The sequence below is a fragment of the Nycticebus coucang genome, chromosome 21 (genome assembly GCF_027406575.1).
Source record: "Nycticebus coucang isolate mNycCou1 chromosome 21, mNycCou1.pri, whole genome shotgun sequence".
NCBI lineage: Eukaryota > Metazoa > Chordata > Mammalia > Primates > Lorisidae > Nycticebus > Nycticebus coucang.
In genome coordinates, this window is record NC_069800.1 from 7,336,931 (window position 1) to 7,355,758 (window position 18,828).

The 18,828-nt window shown below is 48.1% G+C and overlaps 1 protein-coding gene across 1 annotated transcript; it reads right to left on the bottom strand.

Annotated features, from left to right (window-relative positions):
- Positions 1-13,693: 13,693 nt before the first annotated feature.
- Positions 13,694-18,413, bottom strand: LOC128574199 (translation initiation factor IF-2-like). Its single transcript, XM_053574848.1, has 5 exons — positions 18,326-18,413; positions 17,619-17,864; positions 16,664-17,443; positions 14,118-14,197; positions 13,694-14,018 (listed from the first exon to the last, which is right to left on the bottom strand). The coding sequence occupies exons 1-5, from the start codon at positions 18,411-18,413 to the stop codon at positions 13,968-13,970; spliced, it is 1,245 nt and encodes a 414-aa protein (XP_053430823.1). The 3' UTR covers positions 13,694-13,967.
- Positions 18,414-18,828: the final 415 nt, after the last annotated feature.

The window sequence follows — 18,828 nt, forward strand, 5'->3', positions numbered from 1 at the left end:
AATGTTTTTCTTTGGAAATGATTTACTTTCTTCAGAGTGGTAACAGAAACAAAAATGAAGGTGCTCCCCCAAAAGAAATGTAACTTCCCCTTTCACAGATGTGTGAGAGGTTGTGTACCTTGGGTGCATCCTAATAAAGAAGCAGTGAAGAGTTTCCAGGTGCCTGGTTGTTTCTGTTTGTTTCTGACCTCCGTGGCCTTTTGAATCATACAAATACTAGATCTGATTAACCCGGTTTTGAGGCAGTGGGATAGGTCTGGGTCAGGCCTTACTTTTGAGAAATCAGTTTATGATTAGGGCATGTAGTATTTGGAATGGTCCTGTCTCTATATAACAAACCGTACCAAAAGCTAGTAGCTTAAAGCAGTTACATTTATTCTGATCACAAAACTAGTTAGGGAAGGTCTTAGCAAGAACATCTTGTCTCTGATAGAGGTGTTAACTGGGATGTCTCGACAGTTCACTTCCGACAAGGCTCCCTCAATGGCTGGCGAGTTCCATACATGGCATTCTTCCATACAGGACTTCTTGGGGTTGCTCTCAGCATGGCAGCAGGGTTCTAAAAGATAAGAGGAATCTGCAGTTCTTTGAAGCCTGGGCCCATCAACTCACAGCCTCACTGTCCTCATATTGTTTGATCAGGCAATTACAGAGCCGGCTCAGATTCACGTGGAGGGGGCACAGACCACACAGTGAATCAGAAGAAAGTCAAACAATTTGAAAGCATCTTTAAAGTACCTCAGGTTAGTTTCTTTGTAAAGCATTTGATTTAGGTGCAATTTCTCTTAGCTAATTAATTCCATCATATTTGCAACCATGTAGAATTAACTAGTTAATGTTTCATATTTAGTTAATCTAGGTTTGGGAGAGAAAATCCTTGGAAGTTCAGCAATTGAATGGTTCACAGTATGACGATTTGTGGAATCAGAAGATCAACCTCTTGGTAAGTTATAAGACAAAAAACTAGTAACAAAAAATTTTAGGGTCAAAGATTTGAGAGACAATTTCTGTGGAATACCTAATTCTTTGGATAATGTTGCTTGCTTCCTGTAAATAAATACTTAGAAAAGTGGAGGCAAAGTGTGTGTATAGTCCAATTCGTATTTCCCAGGTTTTTGTGTAAGTAATGTGTCCTGGAAGATTCTATTAGACGATGTTTACATTAGCTTTTGTTTCTTTAGCTCAAAGTATGAGATAGTTATGGGGAATTAAAATTTGACTTTTTATTTTTTATTTATTTATTTTTTTTATTAAATCATAACTGTATACATTGATATGATCATGGGGCATCATGCACTCGCTTCATAAACCATTTGACACATTTTTATCACAGTGGTTAACATAGCCTTTCCAGCGTTATCTCAGTTACTGTGCCAAAACATTTACATTCTACCTTTACCAAATTTCGCAAATACCCCTGTAATATGCACCACAGGTGTGATCCCACCGATCCCCCTCCCTCTACCCACCCCCCCTTTCCCACTTCCCCCTATTGTTAAGTTGTAGCTGGGTTATAGCTTTCATGTGAGAGTCCCAAATTAGTTTCATAGTAGGGCTGTTTACATTGGGTACTTTTTCTTCCATTCTTGAGATACTTTACTAAGAAGAATACGTTCCAGCTCCATCCATGTAAACATGAAAGAGGTAAAGTCTCCATCTTTCTTTAAGGCTGCATAGTATTCCATGGTATACATATACCACAATTTATTAATCCATTCGTGGATCGATGGGCACTTGGGCTTTTTCCATGACTTAGCTATTATGAATTGGGCTGCAATAAACATTCTGGTACAAATATCTTTGTTATGTTGTGATTTTTGGTCTTCTGGGTATATGCCCAGCAGAGGAATTACAGGATTGAATGGCAGATCTATTTTTAGATCTCTGAGTGTTCTCCATATATCTTTCCAAAAGGAATGTATTAATTTGCATTCCCACCAGCAGTGCAGAAGTGTTCCCTTTTCTCCGCATCCACGCCAACATCTCTGGTCTTGAGATTTTGTGATATAGGCTAGTCTCATTGGAGTTAGATGATATCTCAAAGTAGTTTTGATTTGCATTTCTCTGATGATTAAAGATGATGAGCATTTTTTGATATGTCTGAAGGCCGTGCGCCTGTCTTCTTCAGAGAAGTTTCTCTTCAAATCCCTTGCCCAGCCTGCGATGGGATCCCTTGTTTTTTTCTTGCTGATGCGTTTGAGTTCTCTGTGGATTCTGGTTATTAAACCTTTGTCAGAGATATACCCTGCAAATACCTTCTCCCATTCTGAGGGCTGTCTGCTTGCTCTGCTTACTGTGTTCTTAGCTGTGCAGAAGCTTTTTAGTTTGATCAAGTCCCAGTAGTGTATTTTTGAAGCTGCTTCAATTGCCCGGGGGGTTCTCCTCATGAAATTCTCACCCAGACCAATTTCTTCAAGGGTTTTCCCTGCATTCTCCTCTAGTATTTTTATAGTTTCATGTCTTAAGTTTAAATCTTTAATCCAATGAGAGTCTATCTTAGTTAATGGTGAAAGGTGTGGGTCTAATTTCAGTCTTCTGCAGGTTGCCAGCCAGTTCACCCAGCACCATTTGTTAAATAGGGAATCTTTTCCCCACTGAATGTTTTTAATTGGCTTGTCAAAAATCAAATAGCGGTAAGTAGCTGGATTTATCTCTTGGTTCTCTATTCTGTTCCAGACATCTACTTCTCTGTTTTTGTGCCAATACCTGCTGTTTTGATCACTATCAATTTGTAGTAAAGTCTGAGGTCTGGTAGTGTGATTCCTCCTGTTTTGTTTTTATTTCTGAGTAATGTCTTGGCTATTCGAGGTTTTTTCTGATTCCATATAAAACGAAGTAATGTTTTTTCAAGATCTTTAAAATACGACAGTGGAGCTTTAATAGGGAGTGCGTTGAAATTATATATTGCTTTGGGTAGTATGGACATTTTGATAATGTTGATTCTTCCCAGCCATGAGCATGGTATGTTTTTCCATTTGTTAACATTTTCAGACCAGAGATGTTGGCATAGATGCGGAGAAAAGGGAACACTTCTGCACTGCTGGTGGGAATGCAAATTAATACATTCCTTTTGGAAAGATATATGGAGAACTCTCAGAGATCTAAAAATAGATCTGCCATTCAATCCTGTAATTCCTCTGCTGGGCATATACCCAGAAGACCAAAAATCACAACATAACAAAGATATTTGTACCAGAATGTTTATTGCAGCCCAATTCATAATAGCTAAGTCATGGAAAAAGCCCAAGTGCCCATCGATCCACGAATGGATTAATAAATTGTGGTGTATGTATACCATGGAATACTATGCAGCCTTAAAGAAAGATGGAGACTTTACCTCTTTCATGTTTACATGGATGGAGCTGGAACATATTCTTCTTAGTAAAGTATCTCAAGAATGGAAGAAAAAGTACCCAATGTAAACAGCCCTACTATGAAACTAATTTGGGACTCTCACGTGAAAGCTATAACCCAGCTACAACTTAACAATAGGGGGAAGTGGGAAAGGGAGGGGGGTGGGTAGAGGGAGGGGGATCGGTGGGATCACACCTGTGGTGCATATTACAGGGGTATTTGCGAAACTTGGTAAAGGTAGAATGTAAATGTTTTGGCACAGTAACTGAGATAACGCTGGAAAGGCTATGTTAACCACTGTGATAAAAATGTGTCAAATGGTTTATGAAGCGAGTGCATGATGCCCCATGATCATATCAATGTATACAGTTATGATTTAATAAAAAAAAAATAAAAACAGAGAAACTGGGGCGGCACCTGTGGCTCAAGGAGTAGGGCGCTGGCCTCATATACCGGGGATGGCGGGTTCGGCCCCAGCCAAAGAAAAAAACTGCAGAAAAAAAAAAAAGAAAGAAAGAAAGAAAAGAAAAAACAAAAATCAGGGCATGGTGCACACCTGTAGTCCCAACTACTCTGGAGGCTGAAGCAGGAGGATCACTTGGACCCAGGAAGTAGAGGCTGCAGTGAGCTGTGATTGTGCCGCTTCACTCCAGCCTGGGCAACAGAGCTAGGCCCCATCTCCAACAAAACAAAACAAATCATACAACAGTAAAAATAATACATATCTCAATACAATACAACTATTGTATGTAATTTACATTTTCATTGGATATTGTAAGTAATCTAGGGATGATTTAAAGCAGTGGTTCTCAACCTTCCTACTGCTGCAATGTATTTTCATTGTTAAAAAGGGGTCATGACTCACAGGTTGAGAACCACTGATTTAAACTATATTGAGGGTGTGTGCAGGTAATAATGCAAATATTATGTCATTTTATATTTGGGACTAGAGCTGTTTGTGAATTTGGGTGACCTTGAAGCTCCTAGAATGAAACTCAAAGAATACCATGAGACAACTGTAGTCCAATATAGATATGTGACTGCAAGCCAACACTGTAGAAAGTAATGATGAAAGTAACTATCTAATGAGAAAAGAAACTGAAATATTGGACTATAACAGCCCATAAATTGTGAGGACGGTTATCAAAGTTACAGTGATTTTGGTCTTTTTTTATTTGAGGGGAAAGGATTAAGATATTGTTTAACATTAGGTCTTCTTACATGGAAATTGCAAAGTAAAAACATCATGATTATTCATTTAAATGAGAAGTAGAGTATATAAATTTAAACCAGCAGGAACGGGAAAATTTAGTACAAATAATTAATGGAAAAAAAATCAATAAAAAATTAAGATAAGAAAGGGAGGGAAAGCCAAGAAAAAGAAAATGACAGTACAGAAATTTCTCTTTCTGGAAACAGTGGGCTCTCACACAGTTCAAGCACTCCAGAGAAAACAACTGAAGCAGTGGATAAATCATCTTAAAAACAAACCCTAAAAGGCCAGGCACAGTGGCTCACGCCTATAATCCTAGCACGCTGGGAGCCCAAGGCCAGTAGTTTGCTTGAGCTCACGACTTGAAGACCAGCCTGAGCAATAGTGAGACCCTGTCTTACTAAAAATAGAAAAACTGAGGCAAGAAGATCATTTGAGCCCAAGAGTTTGAGGTTGCTGTGAGCTATGATGACAACATAGCACTCTACCTGGGGCGACAGCTTGAGACTTTGAAAAAAAAAAAAAAAAGTTGGCCCAGTGGCTCATGCCTGTAAATCCTAGCACTCTGGGAGACCTAGGCGGTGGATTGCCTGAGTTCACAGGTTGGAGACCAGCCTAAGCCAGAGCGTGACCCTGTCTCTAAAAATAGCCTGGTGTTGTGGCAACTATTGTAGTCCCAGCTACTTGGGAGGCAGAAGTCTGCAGCACCAGAGGTGCAAAGGCAGCAAAGATGTTAGGGCAGAGACTGGAGAGAGGTTTCCCAGCGTGGTGAGGCAGCTCCCTCAGTGCCCCTGTCCCCAGCATAGTCACTGCCCTTCTCCTAGTTTTCCTCTTAAACATCTTGATTTTTTTCTATTAAAGCCTGGCTTCCAGGCTCAGCTCCTGTAGCTCCGAGGTTAGAGCACCTGCCACATGCACCAGGGCTGGCAGGTTCCAGCCCAGCCTGGGCCTGGTAAACAACAATGACAACTACAACAACAAAAAAAAATAGTGGGGTGTTGTGGTAGGTGCCTGTAGTCCCAGCTACTTTGGAGGCTGAGGCAAGAGAGTTGCTTAAGTCCAAGAGTTTGAGGTTGATGTGAGCTGTGACACCACAGCACTCTACCCAGGGCCACATAGTGAGACTCTGTATCCAAAAAAAAACCTGGCTTCCATCTCAGTGGGTAAAAACTTTTTTTTCTTTATGTCTATCCTTTGTATTGACAGTTTCTTTTTCTTTTTTTATTTTTTTCTTTTTCTTTCTTTCTTTTCTTTTCTTTTATTTTATTTCTTTTTTTGAGGCAAAGTCTCACTCAATTGCCCAGGCTGGAGTGCTGTTGTGGCATCATAGATCACTGTAGGATTATAGGATTACCGGTGTGAGGCACCATGTCTGGCCCATTTTCATATTTTCTATATTCTTTTTTTCTTTTACTTTTTTCTTTCATAAATTTTATATAGGGGCAGTGCCTGTGGTTCAGTGGGTAGGGTGCTGGCCCCATATACCAAGGGTGGCGGGTTCAAACCTGGCCCCAGCCAAACTGCAACAAAAAAGTAGCCGGGGGTTGTGGCAGGCGCCTGTAGTCCCAGCTGCTCTGGAGGCTGAAGCAAGAGAATCGCCCTGAGCCCAGGAGCTGGAGGTTGCTGTGAGCTGTGTGATGCCATGGCACTCACTGAGGGTGATAAAGTGAGACTCTATCTCTATAAAAAAAAAAAAAGTTATATAAAGCAAAACCTGGAAAATTCACCTTTTTTCTTTCTTTTCTTTCTTTTTTAGAGACAGAGCCTCACTTTGTCACCCTCAGTAGAGTGCCATGGCATCACACAGCTCACAGCAACTTCCAGCTCCTGGGCTCAGGGCGATTCTCTTGCTTCAGCCTCCAGAGCAGCTGGGACTACAGGCGCCTGCCACACGCCCGGCTATTTTTTTGTTGCAATTTGGCCGGGGCCGGGTTTGAACCTGCCACCCTCTGTATTTGGGGCTGGTGCCCTTCCCACTGAGCCACAGGCGACTCCCAGCTTTTTATTTATTTTTTTTTTTGAGACAGAGTCTCTCACCTTGTTGCCCAGGAAGAGTGCCATGGTGTCACAGCTTACAGTAACCTCAAACTCCTGGGCTCAAGTGATCTTCTTGCCTCAGCCTCCTAAGAAGCTGGGACTACAGGGACTCACCACAATGCCTGGCTATTTGTTTTTGGGTTTTTTTTAAAGATGGGGTCTTGCTGATTGGTGGTCTCGAACTTGTGAGCTCAGGCAATCCACCCACCTTGGCCTCCCAGTGTGCTAAGATTACAGGTGTGAGCCACCATGCCTGATTTTTTTGTTGTTGTTTAATAGACAGGATCATGAGAATATTTCAGATTGTATACGAAACCAGCACATTGTACCCCTTGATTGCACTAATGTACACAGCCATGATTTAATAATAAAAAAAATAAGAGACAGGGTCTTCTCACTTTGTGCCCTGGGCAGAGTGCCATGGCATCAGCCTAGCTGACAGCAACCTCAAATTCCTAGATTCAAGTGATCCTCCTAAGTGACTGAGACTATAGGCACCTGCCACATTACCCAGCTAATTTTTCTGTTTTTTTTAGGAATGAGGTCTTACTTCTTCCCCAGGCTTGTCTCAAACTCCTGGGCTCAAGTGATCCTCCCACCTTGCCCTCCCGAAGTGCTAGGATTAAGAATGTGAGCCACCATACTGGGCTACTTCTGTATTCTTGATGTGCTGGCACTGGGGCCTTTACCCAGGCCAGGCTGCTCCTCCCACAGCTAGCTAAATCTTAGAGGCAGCAAAACAGCCCCTCTTTTAGATATAAACCAACTAATCTACAGCCCACTATCTCCTTTGTCTAACCCCCATGCATTCTAAATCACCCCAGGGTGAGAGAGGGACAATTAGGGACTGCCTCTAAAGCCAGGGTTGAGGGAAATTGTTTCAGTCCTACACTTAGGAGTTTCTACCCTGCCTCATCCTGAGAAAGGCTCTGGGTCATGTTCCTTCCCTCCCACTCCAAACTGGGGCTTCACCTACAGCCCTGCATGGTGTGGGGGTGTGGTGCGCATGCCCCCTTCTCTTGGGAAATGTAAATGATAAATTGTCTAAAGGCAGTTGTGTCCATGTCTGTCTCCTTCCCATGACTGATTAAAACTAATCTCAGGATAAGCTTCAGAATCATGGGTTGCCAATAATGGCTTCAAATGTGAAGGAAGGGGCAGGTGCTTCGCCTCCACAGAGGGAACGTGCCTTCCAACTCCTCGGCACATGAATAGGGCTTGTGTGATCCTAGACCAAGAATACAAAGGCAGCTAGCATAGTGCTGGCACAGATGGACAAAGGACCACGGAGACACAGCTGGGCCACAAAAGAGATGGATTCCAGGGAGTCTTGGCCTGGCCACACAGTTGTGTAAAATTCATCAAGCTAAGACACTAACTGAGAGGGTGCCTACAGTAATGGGTAGGCACTGGAGAAGCAGCTGGCACTGTGGGGCCTGGCCAAGGGGAAGCCCAGCTGTGGGAATGTCAGCTGGGATTAGCAGAGTCTGTTCATGTCCTTCCCAGCCACTTCCTCACATCTGGGGCAGAGAGTAGCTTCCAGAAAGTTCCACGCCTGGCAACTCATGAAGGGGACTGAGTCACGGGAAATGCTGACATCAACGCGATAACACAGAACCCTCCCTCACACTTGTGGGGCAGAAGCATGAGCTAGTGAAGCTCACCACAAAAGGCTTTTTTATTTTTCTTATTTTTTAAATTATTATTATCATTATTGTTTGAGACAGAATCTCACTGTCACCCTGGGGTAGAGTGCTGTGGAGTCAACCCAGCTGACAGCAACCTCAGGCCTCAAGGGATTCTCCTACCTCAGTCTCCCAAGTAGCTGGGACTACAGGTGCCTACTATAATGCCTGGCTAGTTTTTCTATTTTTAGTACAGACAGGGTCTTGCTCTTGCTCAAGCTAAGGTCTTGAACTCCTGAGCTCAAGGGATCTTCCTGCCTTGGCCTCCCAGAGTGCTGGGATTGTAAGAGTGAGCCACTGTCTCCATCCCCCACAGAAGGCATTTTAGATAAGTCCCCTCAGAGGAAAAATGCAAGACCCTGAAGCCTCCAGTTTATAGAGGAAAGAAAATTGACACTGTTTGCTCCAAATTTGGTAACAGTTTTAACACCATTTGTGATGTAACCAGTAATGAGTTGTCAAGCACAAGCTTGTAAAATAGGTCCTACTATTTTATTTTATTTTATTCATTTGGGGGGTTGGGGAGGGAGACATAGTCTCAAGCTATTGCCCTGGGTAGAGTGCTGTGGCATCATAGCTCACAGCAACCTCTACCTCATAGACTCAAGTGATCCTCTTGCCTCAGTTATTCTATTTTAGTAGAGATGGGGTCTCGCTTTTGCTCAGGTTGGTCTTGAACTTGTGAGCTCAAGCAATCCATCTTCCTCAGCCTCCAGAGTGCTAGGATTACAGGCGTGAGCTACTGAGCCCAACCTTGTTTTTTATTTTAAATCAGCTTTTCTAGAAAGACTAAATTATCTTTTTCTTTGGAAAATTATATTGCAAAATTGTAATCAGAGACAATGGGAAATATAGATGAAAGAATATGGTGTGTAGCAGGCCATTATGACAAAAATTATGGTACTTTCTGGATTTTGTGACCTTTGTGCTGTTAGTCAATTTTTTTCTTGTTTTTTTTTTTTTTTTTTTTTTTTTTTTTGAGACAGAATCTTACTTTGTTGCCCCCAGGTAAAGTATCATGGGGTCATGGCTCACAGCAACCTCAAACTCTTGGGCTCAAGTAATTCTCTTGTCTCAAACTCCCAAGTAGCTAAGATTACAGATACCTGCCACAAAGCCCAGCTATTTTTTTTTTTTTTTGAGACAGAGCCTCAAGCTGTCACCTTGGGTAGAGTGCTATGGCATCACAGCTCACAGCAACCTCCAACTCCTGTACTCAAGCAATTCTCCTGCCTCCACCTCCCAAGTAGCTGGGATTACAGGCACCCACCACAATGCCCGGCTATTTTTTGGTTGCAGCCGTTGTTGTTTGGCGGCCCGGGCTGGATTTGAACCCACCAGCTCAGGTGTATGTGGCTGGCGCCTTAGCTGCTTGAGCCACAGGCGCCGAGCCAAAGCCTGGCTATTTTTATTTTTTTTAAGAGATGGGACATGTGAGCTCAGGCAGTTCACCTGCCTCGGCCTCCCTGAGTGCTAGGATTATAGGCATTCACCCCCATGCCTGGCAGTAGTCAATGTTTTTAAATGTTTAATTTGTTATGATTTCTTCTCTCATTCTGAATAAATACTATCTAATTTTATAATAATTATTTTGCATTTGTCTTGAAGAGAGCTGGCCACCTGCTTTATGGCTGAGGTGCCCCAGAGCCCTGTGAGGAGTGGACCATGCAACAAACCAGGACCCCACCCCCCAAAATTCCTGAGTGGCTCAGAGGTGTCAGTGTGGAAGGTTAAACAAGCCTCCTTCCTAGGCTTAGTCATTTGGACAGGGGTGACAGCTAAAATGCCAGAAGCAGAAGCCATCTCTGAAGGGTGCTGCTGCCTGCTGCCCCACATCCTGCATTTGCAAATTAACCCACTTGCTAAATTTGTTTGTAATCTCAAAATCAACATTCCCAGTGCCTCCACAAGTCATTCATGAACATGCTCAGGCAGAGGCGGCTCTGAGCTGCTGACATGCCCTGCTGGGCTGGAGCAAGGCCAAGCTCTGCTTTCTCCCTCCTCTTCTCCTGTAAACAAGCGTGCTTTTTGTGGTCTTCTCGGTGCCACATAGTTTGCATCTCTGTGCTTCTTTTGGTGGTTTTGCTGTCTGCAATGGCCCCATCCCAATGCTGGAGTGCTGTCCAGTTCCCCAGGTACAAGTGGTTGTGATGAGCCTGGGAGAAAACATGCATAGGTGATGCAGGCATGAGTGGTAGTGCTGCTAGTTGTGAGCTCAGTGTTGATGAATCAATAATATTTATATAAGTGTGTGCATGTCAATATATGTTGAATAAGGTGTCCTTAAACAGAAACACAGAAAACAAGATTATGTATTGATCATGTGCCAGAAATGTGAGCAGAGCCTGGCAGGAACCCAGTTGGTAATCCCCTAAAGCAATGGTCCAGGGCAGTATCACAGTGAACATGGGCTGTCATTCTGTATATAGCAAAGCTACCTTGAATAATGAGTGTCAACTATAATTGACAAAAGAATCACATTCAGAATACATAAAAAAATTCCCACAAATCAATAAGAACAAGAAATTAGATAGAAAAATGGTCAAGACATTTAACAGAGACTCACAAGAACTGTCTCATGCCTATAATCCTAGCACTCTGTGAGGCACTCTGTTGGGTCACCTGAGCTCAGGAGTTGGAGAACAGCCTGAGCAAGAACAAGACCCCATCTCTACTTGAAAATAGAAAAAATAGCTGGGGATTCTGGTGTTGCGCCTATAGTCCCAGCCAGAACAAGATCCTCTTGGGCTGAGACAAGAGGATACTTGAGCCCAAGAGTTTGAGGTTGCTGTGAGCTATGACACCATGGCATTCTACCCTAGGGTAACTAAGACTCTGTCTCAATTAAAAAAAAAAAAAAAAAACTGCAAATGGCAGACAAATGTGTGACCAGCTGTAAGCCTCCCTTTCTATCAGATGAGTCAAAACCACACTGAGATATCTCTGCACCCCTCCAAGAACGGCTGAAATTGTGAGACTGTTGGTGTCCAGGGTTTGCAAAAATGTGCAGTGGAATGAAGTTTCCTACATTTCACTTCTTTTCTTTTCTTTCTCTCTTTTTATTTATTTATTTATTTTTTTTTTGAGACAGAGTCTCAGTCTGCCGCACTGGGTAGAATGTTGTCATATCATAAACCTCACAGCAACCTCAAACTCCTGGAATCAAGTGATCCTCATGCCTCAGCCTTCTGAAGTTTCCTACATTTCTGATGGGAGTATGAATTTTTATTTTTGTGTAGATTTTTGAAAAAAAAAAAATGTTTGGGATTATCTTCTAAAGGGGAACAAAGCACGTCCTGTGACACAGTGGTTTATTCCACCAGACCTGCGGATATATGTGCATGTGGTGTCCAAACACAAGGACAAGAATATTTAGGAAGCATTATTTACAATAGCCAATATCTGGCAGTAAATTCCCAAGCCCATTAGCAATAGGGTAAATAGGCCAGGTACAGTGATTCACACATGTAATCCCTGTACTCTGGGAGGCTGAGGTGGGAAGATCACCTGTGTTTAGGAGTTCACAACCAGCCTGGACAACACAGCAAGACTCTAGCTCTAAAAAAAAAAAAAAAGAAAGAAAGAAAAATCAGCCAGGTGTGTCAGGTACCTGTAGTCCCAGCTACTTGGGAGGCTGAGGGAGGAGGATCGCTTGAGCTAAGGATTTTGAGGCTGCAGTGAGTTGTGATGATGCCATTGTACTCCAGCCTGGGAGAGACTCTGTCTCAAAACAAAACAAACAAAAAGCCCCAATAGCATAAATAAACTATAGTATGTACCTATAACAAAATAGCAGCAATGGGTGTGCAGTTCGATTTGCAGCAGCAGTGGAAGAGACTGGTCCGTAGAGCTCAAAACAAAAGGTCAAGCGAGAGAAGGCAGTGACCAAGTGCTGCAGACTCTGCCCTCACCTGTGCCACTCAGCACAGGCTGGAACAGTCCATGTGCCTGAGAGTTTCTGAGGGTTGTCATGACAAAGTGCCCCAGAATGGGTGGCTTAAGCAGTAGTAATTCATCATCTTGAAGTTCTGGACACTGGAAGTCTGAGGCCAAGGTGTGGCCAGGGCTGGTCCCTCCTGAGGCTATGAGGGAAACTGTCCCAGGCTTTGCCAGCTCATGGATTTGGAGAAGCCTCGCCCAGGCCTCTGCCTTCATCTCCACACTTGCTCTCCCTGTGCACATCTGGGTCAAAATCCCCCCCACCTTTTTTTTTTTTTTTTTTTTTTTGCAGTTTTTGGCCGGGGCTGGGTTTGAACCCACCACCTCTGGCATATGGGGCCGGCACCCTACTCCTTTGAGCCACAGGTGCTGCCCCCAAATTTCCCCTTTTTATGAGAATACCATTATAGTGAATTAAGGCCCACCATAAAGATCTCATTTTAACTTGATCACTTCTATAAAGACCCTATCTCCTGGCTCGGTGCCCATAGCTTAGCAGCTAGGGCACTAGCCACATACACCAGAGCTGGCGGGTTTGAACCCAGCCTGAGCCTGCCAAACAACAATGACAATTACAACAACAACAAAACAAATAGCTGGGCATTGTGGTGGGTGCCTGTAGTCTCTGCTACTTGGGAGGCTGAGGCAAGAGAATCACGTAAGCCCAAGAGCTGGAGGTTGCTGTGAGCTGTGTGACGTCGTGGCACTCTACTGGAGAATGGTACAGTGAGACTCTTGTCTATCCAAAAAAAAAAAAAAATCTCCAAATAAAGTCACATTCTGAGGTGCAGCGGCTAGGACTGCAACATATGACATAATGTTTTGGGGGACACAATTTTACCAGAGTGGTTTGACCTCAGCATGGTGGCTAGCATCTTCTTAGGGTAGCAGAGAGGGAAGAGAGCACTCCCCAGAACCTGACCATGCCTGCACCTGGTCTCTGCCTTCCCATCCTCCAGATACATTCATCTTGTTCCAGCCACTCAACCTGAGCTGGCCAAGACAGTGTGGGACTGACCCAGGAGCCAAAATCCAGCCAGGCCTTCAAGGGAGAAGCTGCTAATAGTATTGAAAGTTTGTGGGAGGGTTTGATGGAAGTATTGTTCACTTGCTAGGTCAGAAAGCATAGTAAAGTTCTGGCAGAAACAGTCAGGTGTGGGTTCTGTTTTTTTTTTTTTTTGGCAGAGCCTCAAGCTGTCGCCCTGGGTAGAGTGCTGTGGAATCACAGCTCACAGCAACCTCCAACTCCTGGGCTCAAGCGACTCTCGCAGTGCCTCTGCCTCCCAAGTAGCTGGGTCTATAGGTGCCTGCCACAACACCCAGCTATTTTTTGGTTGCAGCCGTCATTGTTGTTTGGCGGGCCCAGGCTAGATTCGAACTCACCAGCTTAGGTGTATGTGGCTGGTGCCTTAGCTGCTTGAGGTTCTGGGGTTCTGAGATCCATGTAAGCTCACTTCACCTGTAAGAAATGATGGAGCTCTTTCACACCCTTGGCTCAGTTCCCCCAGGTAGCATCATGCAAAAGTAGCATCATAGCCACAGTGCTCACAGGCAGTGAAGACGCAGAAAACTCCATCCTTCCCTCTACTGCTCTTTCATAGCTACAGCCACTTCCTTATCCAGTTATATTTCCAGAACATTTTATGTCGCTCAGTGTGTGCCCTTTGGTATCGGCTTTTCTCAGCACAGCCCCCTGGAGGCCCATCCATGGCACTAGGTGCATGAACAGCTGATTCCTTTTAATCCTGAGCAGTTTTCCAACCCTTCTGTTTTAACTGCATAATGAAAGCCTGACAGCAGGAAGACAGACCAGGTTTCAGTGCCTCTGCCCCTCAGGGCCAACAGCCCCCACCCTCTCAGCAGATGTGGCACCCCCACCCCATACTCACCCAGACCAGGCTGGGTGCAACACTGGTACATGGGGTCTTCACATGCTTCAGACACTTCTCATGGGACATGAAGTTGCAGACTATGGGAATAGGAGTCCGTAAGTGGGCCCTGTCCCACCCAAGAAGGCCAGTAGGACCACTAAGCCAATTCCCGCCAACCCATTAGGCAGCCCCACGCACTGTGCTCCTCCAAGTTCCCCTCCCTCATCTGAGAAACCGTGGCCTGGGTGGCCGTGACTGTTCTGACTGCAGCCCTTCACCTCTTACACAGGCTAAGCTTTCCTGTCTCTGCAGTCTTGGGGCTCACCAGAAGGGCAGGGGCCTTGCAAGCTCCTGCATCTCTGTAGAGACCAGCTCCCCCAGGGGCACTCTTCCCTCACTCCACCCAAACAGCTGTACGCTGCACTTGAAACCCAAAGCCACTGAAGGCAGGCGGGCAAGCCAGCCAAGTGAGGGCTCCAGACAGCAGGAGGTAGACAGCCCAGGGCCCCCCATGGCAAGGAGCACTGTGCATTTGCTGTGTGCAAGGGGCCCAGGGCAGCGCTCAGGAGGACCAAGAGGGCAGCAAACTACACACCCAACTCCAGCTTCCCGTAGCCACTCAGCTGGGAGACAGACACAGAGTTGGGGAGGGATCTGGACCCCACAAGGTAGGGATGACAGGAAGGTTGAGGCTGCAGTGGCTGGGAGTGGGCAGGACACACCCATCGAGACAGCCATGGGTGAAGACTGACCACGGAGCCTCGAGGCAGTCTGGTCTGGGGACAGGCAGCTCTTCCAGAAGGCCCTCAGTCTCAGTGCACACCCCTCCCTGCCGTGGCCCCAAACACCCCAGTCCCTAGAAGAGGGCACACAGAAGTTCTTCATGGGCTGCTCTAGAGACAATTTTCAGAAGGCTGGTTCAAGGAGAAATAGGGAGACAAGACGAGAGCTGCAGGGATAGCAACTGCAGGGGACACTGCCCAGCCTCCCCCTCAGCCCACAGCCCTGCCAGGGCCTTCCCAGGCATCCTGCCAGCCTCATTCAGTGAGCTGCTTTGTCCCAGGAGGATGCTCAGGGCTCCAGAGCCCCACCTGCAGGTCACACCTATGAAGGGGACCTGGAGCCTAGCCTCAGACTATCTTCTATACCTTTCACCCTGTGTGTGAAATCCAATGGTTTATCCCAGTGATTTTCAACTGGTGTGCATAAAAAATTTTAAAGATCATTAATTTTTTTTTGAAAGAAGTTCAAAGGATAGTGAGGATATTCTTTTTTTTTTAACGCCCTTATTGATCAACATAATTTAAGTATGCCATGGAAGTTTAACTATAGGTTTAAGCGTGCTGTGAGATTAAAAAAAAGGTTGATAAATACTGGTGTAGCCTCAGAGCTGAAGCTGATTCAGGCTTCACCTGCACATCTTCTGCCTCAGGGGACCCCCTGGCACTCCTGGGGGGCATGCAAGGCAATGCAAGGTCTATGATCCCACCGAGAAACCTGATCACATCATGCCAGTGGGGCAGGCCACCTCGTGCAGCCCTGGGTGTCAGAGGGACTGTGTCATGTCCACGGCAGAAACATTCCTTTTGTGTGAGAGGCCCAGCCTCCTCTGCAGGCCCTGGCTGTCCCCAGAGCAAAGGCCTGCCTCCTTAGCACTCCCCTACTTCCTACCACAGGCCAGGACAGTTGGTGTCCAGCATCCTTACGATCTACACAAACACCTGACCCTGTCCCAGCCTCCCTCCACAGAAGCTGTTCTGTGGTCTCCAGGGCCCGCCTGCTTACAGGACGGAGGACCAGAAAAGAGCCAGCCCCAGGAGGCATCTGTAGCTCAGTTAGGGCGCTGGCCACAGGCTCCAGGGCTGGTGGGTTCAAACCTGGCCCAGGCCTGCTAAAAACAAAAACAAACAAACAAACCAGCCAGTCGTTGTGGCAGGTGCCTGTAGTCCCAGCTACTAGGGAGGCTGAGGCAAGACAACTGCTTTAGCCCAAGAGTTTGAGGTTGCTGTTGAGCTATGACTCAACAGCACTCTACCAAGGGTGACAAAGTGAGACTCTGTCAAAAAAAAAAAAAGAAAAGAAAAGAAAAGCGCCAACCCTGGAAGCACCAGGGAGCCAGAAGGGTAGGGCACTTCACCCCAGCCCTGTCTCCTAAGCAGCTGAGGTGCCGCACGTGGGAAACCAGGGCCAGGCCCCAGGCCAGTCCTGCGTGGCCACAACTGCTGCTCTAGCGCCAGGAGAGGGCAGCTGGCTTCAGCCACCGCAACTGTCCCCAGCACACCTTGCCGCATACAGCCCCCGAATTCCAACCGCAGCCCTGCATGGGACACAAGCCCCCACCTCTGAAAGAGCTGCACCCTCTCAGTGCCAGCGGGAGGGGAGGCCTGTACTGGGGAGGCCGCCGCCGGCAGAGTGGAGCTCAGGGAGAGGGGCGCGCTCCGAGGTGGAAGAACCCGGATCACGGGTTAGGGTGGGAGTCAGGGAACTTGACCCCGGCGCGCGCGGTGGCGCGCGTCCTGGGCTGAGCCCACCCCTCCTCGGGAGGGCTCCGGCCGGGCGCTCACCATCGCACAGGAAGCCGGCCAGCCCCCAGATGAAGTCCGAGCAGAGATGGCAGAAGGTGGGCTTGGTGAGCGTCACCTTCCGGAAGCTGTGGCCCTGCGAGGCCGCGGGACCCCGGGGTCTGACGCCCGCCCGCTTCGGCCCGGCCCCAACCCCGGGCGCGCGCGGCCTTCGCCGCCCAGTACTGGGCTGCAGACCGGGCTTCTGGGCCGCGGGGCGCTGCCGCCCAGCCAGGGGCGGGCCCCGGGCTCGGCCGCCGCCGCCATCCCAGCCGGAGCCGCCCGAGCTCGGGCGGGCGCGCTGGAGGCAGCAGCGCACTGGAGGCGACCGGCACCGCGGCAGGTCTGCCTGGACAGCCAAGATGCCTATTGCCCCCGCCCCACTGCGCAGGCGTAGCCACGGGGTGGAGCCAAAAGAAAAGGCGGGGCGGTGGGGAGAGGCTGGGTGCACCGAGGCAAGGTTCGAAAGGCTGGCCCACCAGGGCGGGCCTGGTGTGGTTTGCGTGGACTCTGCCCCTGACCGCCCAGGCTGCAGCCGGCCCACATTTCCCCGACTGGGCCTCGGGACACCAAACCCGAGGCACTTGCCCTGCGGCGCCCAGGCGCGCGGCTGCGCAGAGGGCCGCCTCCCACGCGGGTCGCGATCTCCCGCACAGCTCCTGGTTGCGCGGAGACACCCAGAGATACGCGTCCCTGTGGCTGGGGCGTCCCCAGGAGGCAGAGTTCGTGCGGACCAGGCGCGGCGCGTTGGCGGCTTGGTCTGCGGAGTCTCAGGTCGTGGAACTTACGCTGCGGGCACGTCCCGGCAAGAGCGTCACGGTCCCCAGGGCAGGTCGGCCGCGGACAGTTGACGCGACTGTGGTTGCCCGCCAGCAGGGAGGTCCGGAGCTATTTGTCGCAACCCTCACACGGCCTCCTCAAAGACCCTTCCCCCGCCCCGCCCCCAGTTCTCCTGGACCTGGCCATAGCGGCCCCTCGGGATGCCGCGGGGCTCTCTGGAGGGACCGCCCAGCACAAATAGCTTTATATCTTCTCCAGGTGGTGCTGGAGACAGGGGCCGCGTCCACGAGGTCACCCTGCCACCACGCCTGGCAACGCTTTGAGTGACGTAACCGTGGACTGGAGTCCACGTGGCCGCACTGGGCAGCCTCAGCCAAAGGGCTTCCTAGGCGAGCCACGTGGTCCCTGCGGGCCCTCAGGGGTTCTGGAGGCAGGCCCGCATCCGAGGCAGGGCTCAGGCAGCGGAGCACGGTGGGGGGAGGCAGAGGGCAACAGGTAGGGCACCGCCAGGGGAGGGCTGATGACCACGGAGCTGGGAGGAAATGCCCATCGGTGTGCTAGAGCCTTCCGAAGCGGAGGGACACATGCCCTCTGATCCCAGGGGAAGACCTGGGAGGAGTAGTGTTGTGGGCGGGGCTCTGGGCTGCAGGGATGAAGGGGTGCGGTCACTGGCAAGGGCGCCTCTCTGCCCTCCAGGTCAGGGCTCTGATCAACAGCAAACTAAGGAATAAACCAGGCTGAGATTGAGATGACTATGTCTCGAAGCCAGCTATGGATGACTCCATCCACAGCCGGCTTCAAAACACAGAAGCTGGAAGATGGATGGCTGAGTGAGCAGGAAGAGCTGACCTGTGGCACCAAAAAGCATCCAGGCAGGGGACTCACCAGGGCCAACGCCCTGGAACAGGTGTTCACAGACCCATGGGAGTCCTAGGCCCATGCCCAGGCAGTTCAATGTGTGTTGCCCCTTCATGGGAGCATTCAGCCAGACAGCCTGGTCCCCACCCCTTCTTTCACCTCTTCAGTCAGGCCCTGCCCTGCACCTGCCCTGGATCAGATCACAGGTTAGCCGTGAGAGCATCACCCCAGGCCCCACCTAACTCCTGGCCCCAGGGTCAAGGGCCCTGCTGTTTTAAGAAGCCCACTCCACATGTTGCAGACTGCAGCCAAGTTCTGAGGAAAAATAGTATTTAAAAACATTCTTTTCTCCATTCAGGAGAAAATGAAGAGCATCAAAAACATCTTAAAACCCCAGAACCCCAGAACCTCAAGCAGCTAAGGCACCAGCCGCATACACCTAAGCTGGCGAGTTCGAATCTAGCCTGGGCCCGCCAAACAACAATGACGGCTGCAACCAAAAAATAGCTGGGTGTTGTGGCAGGCACCTA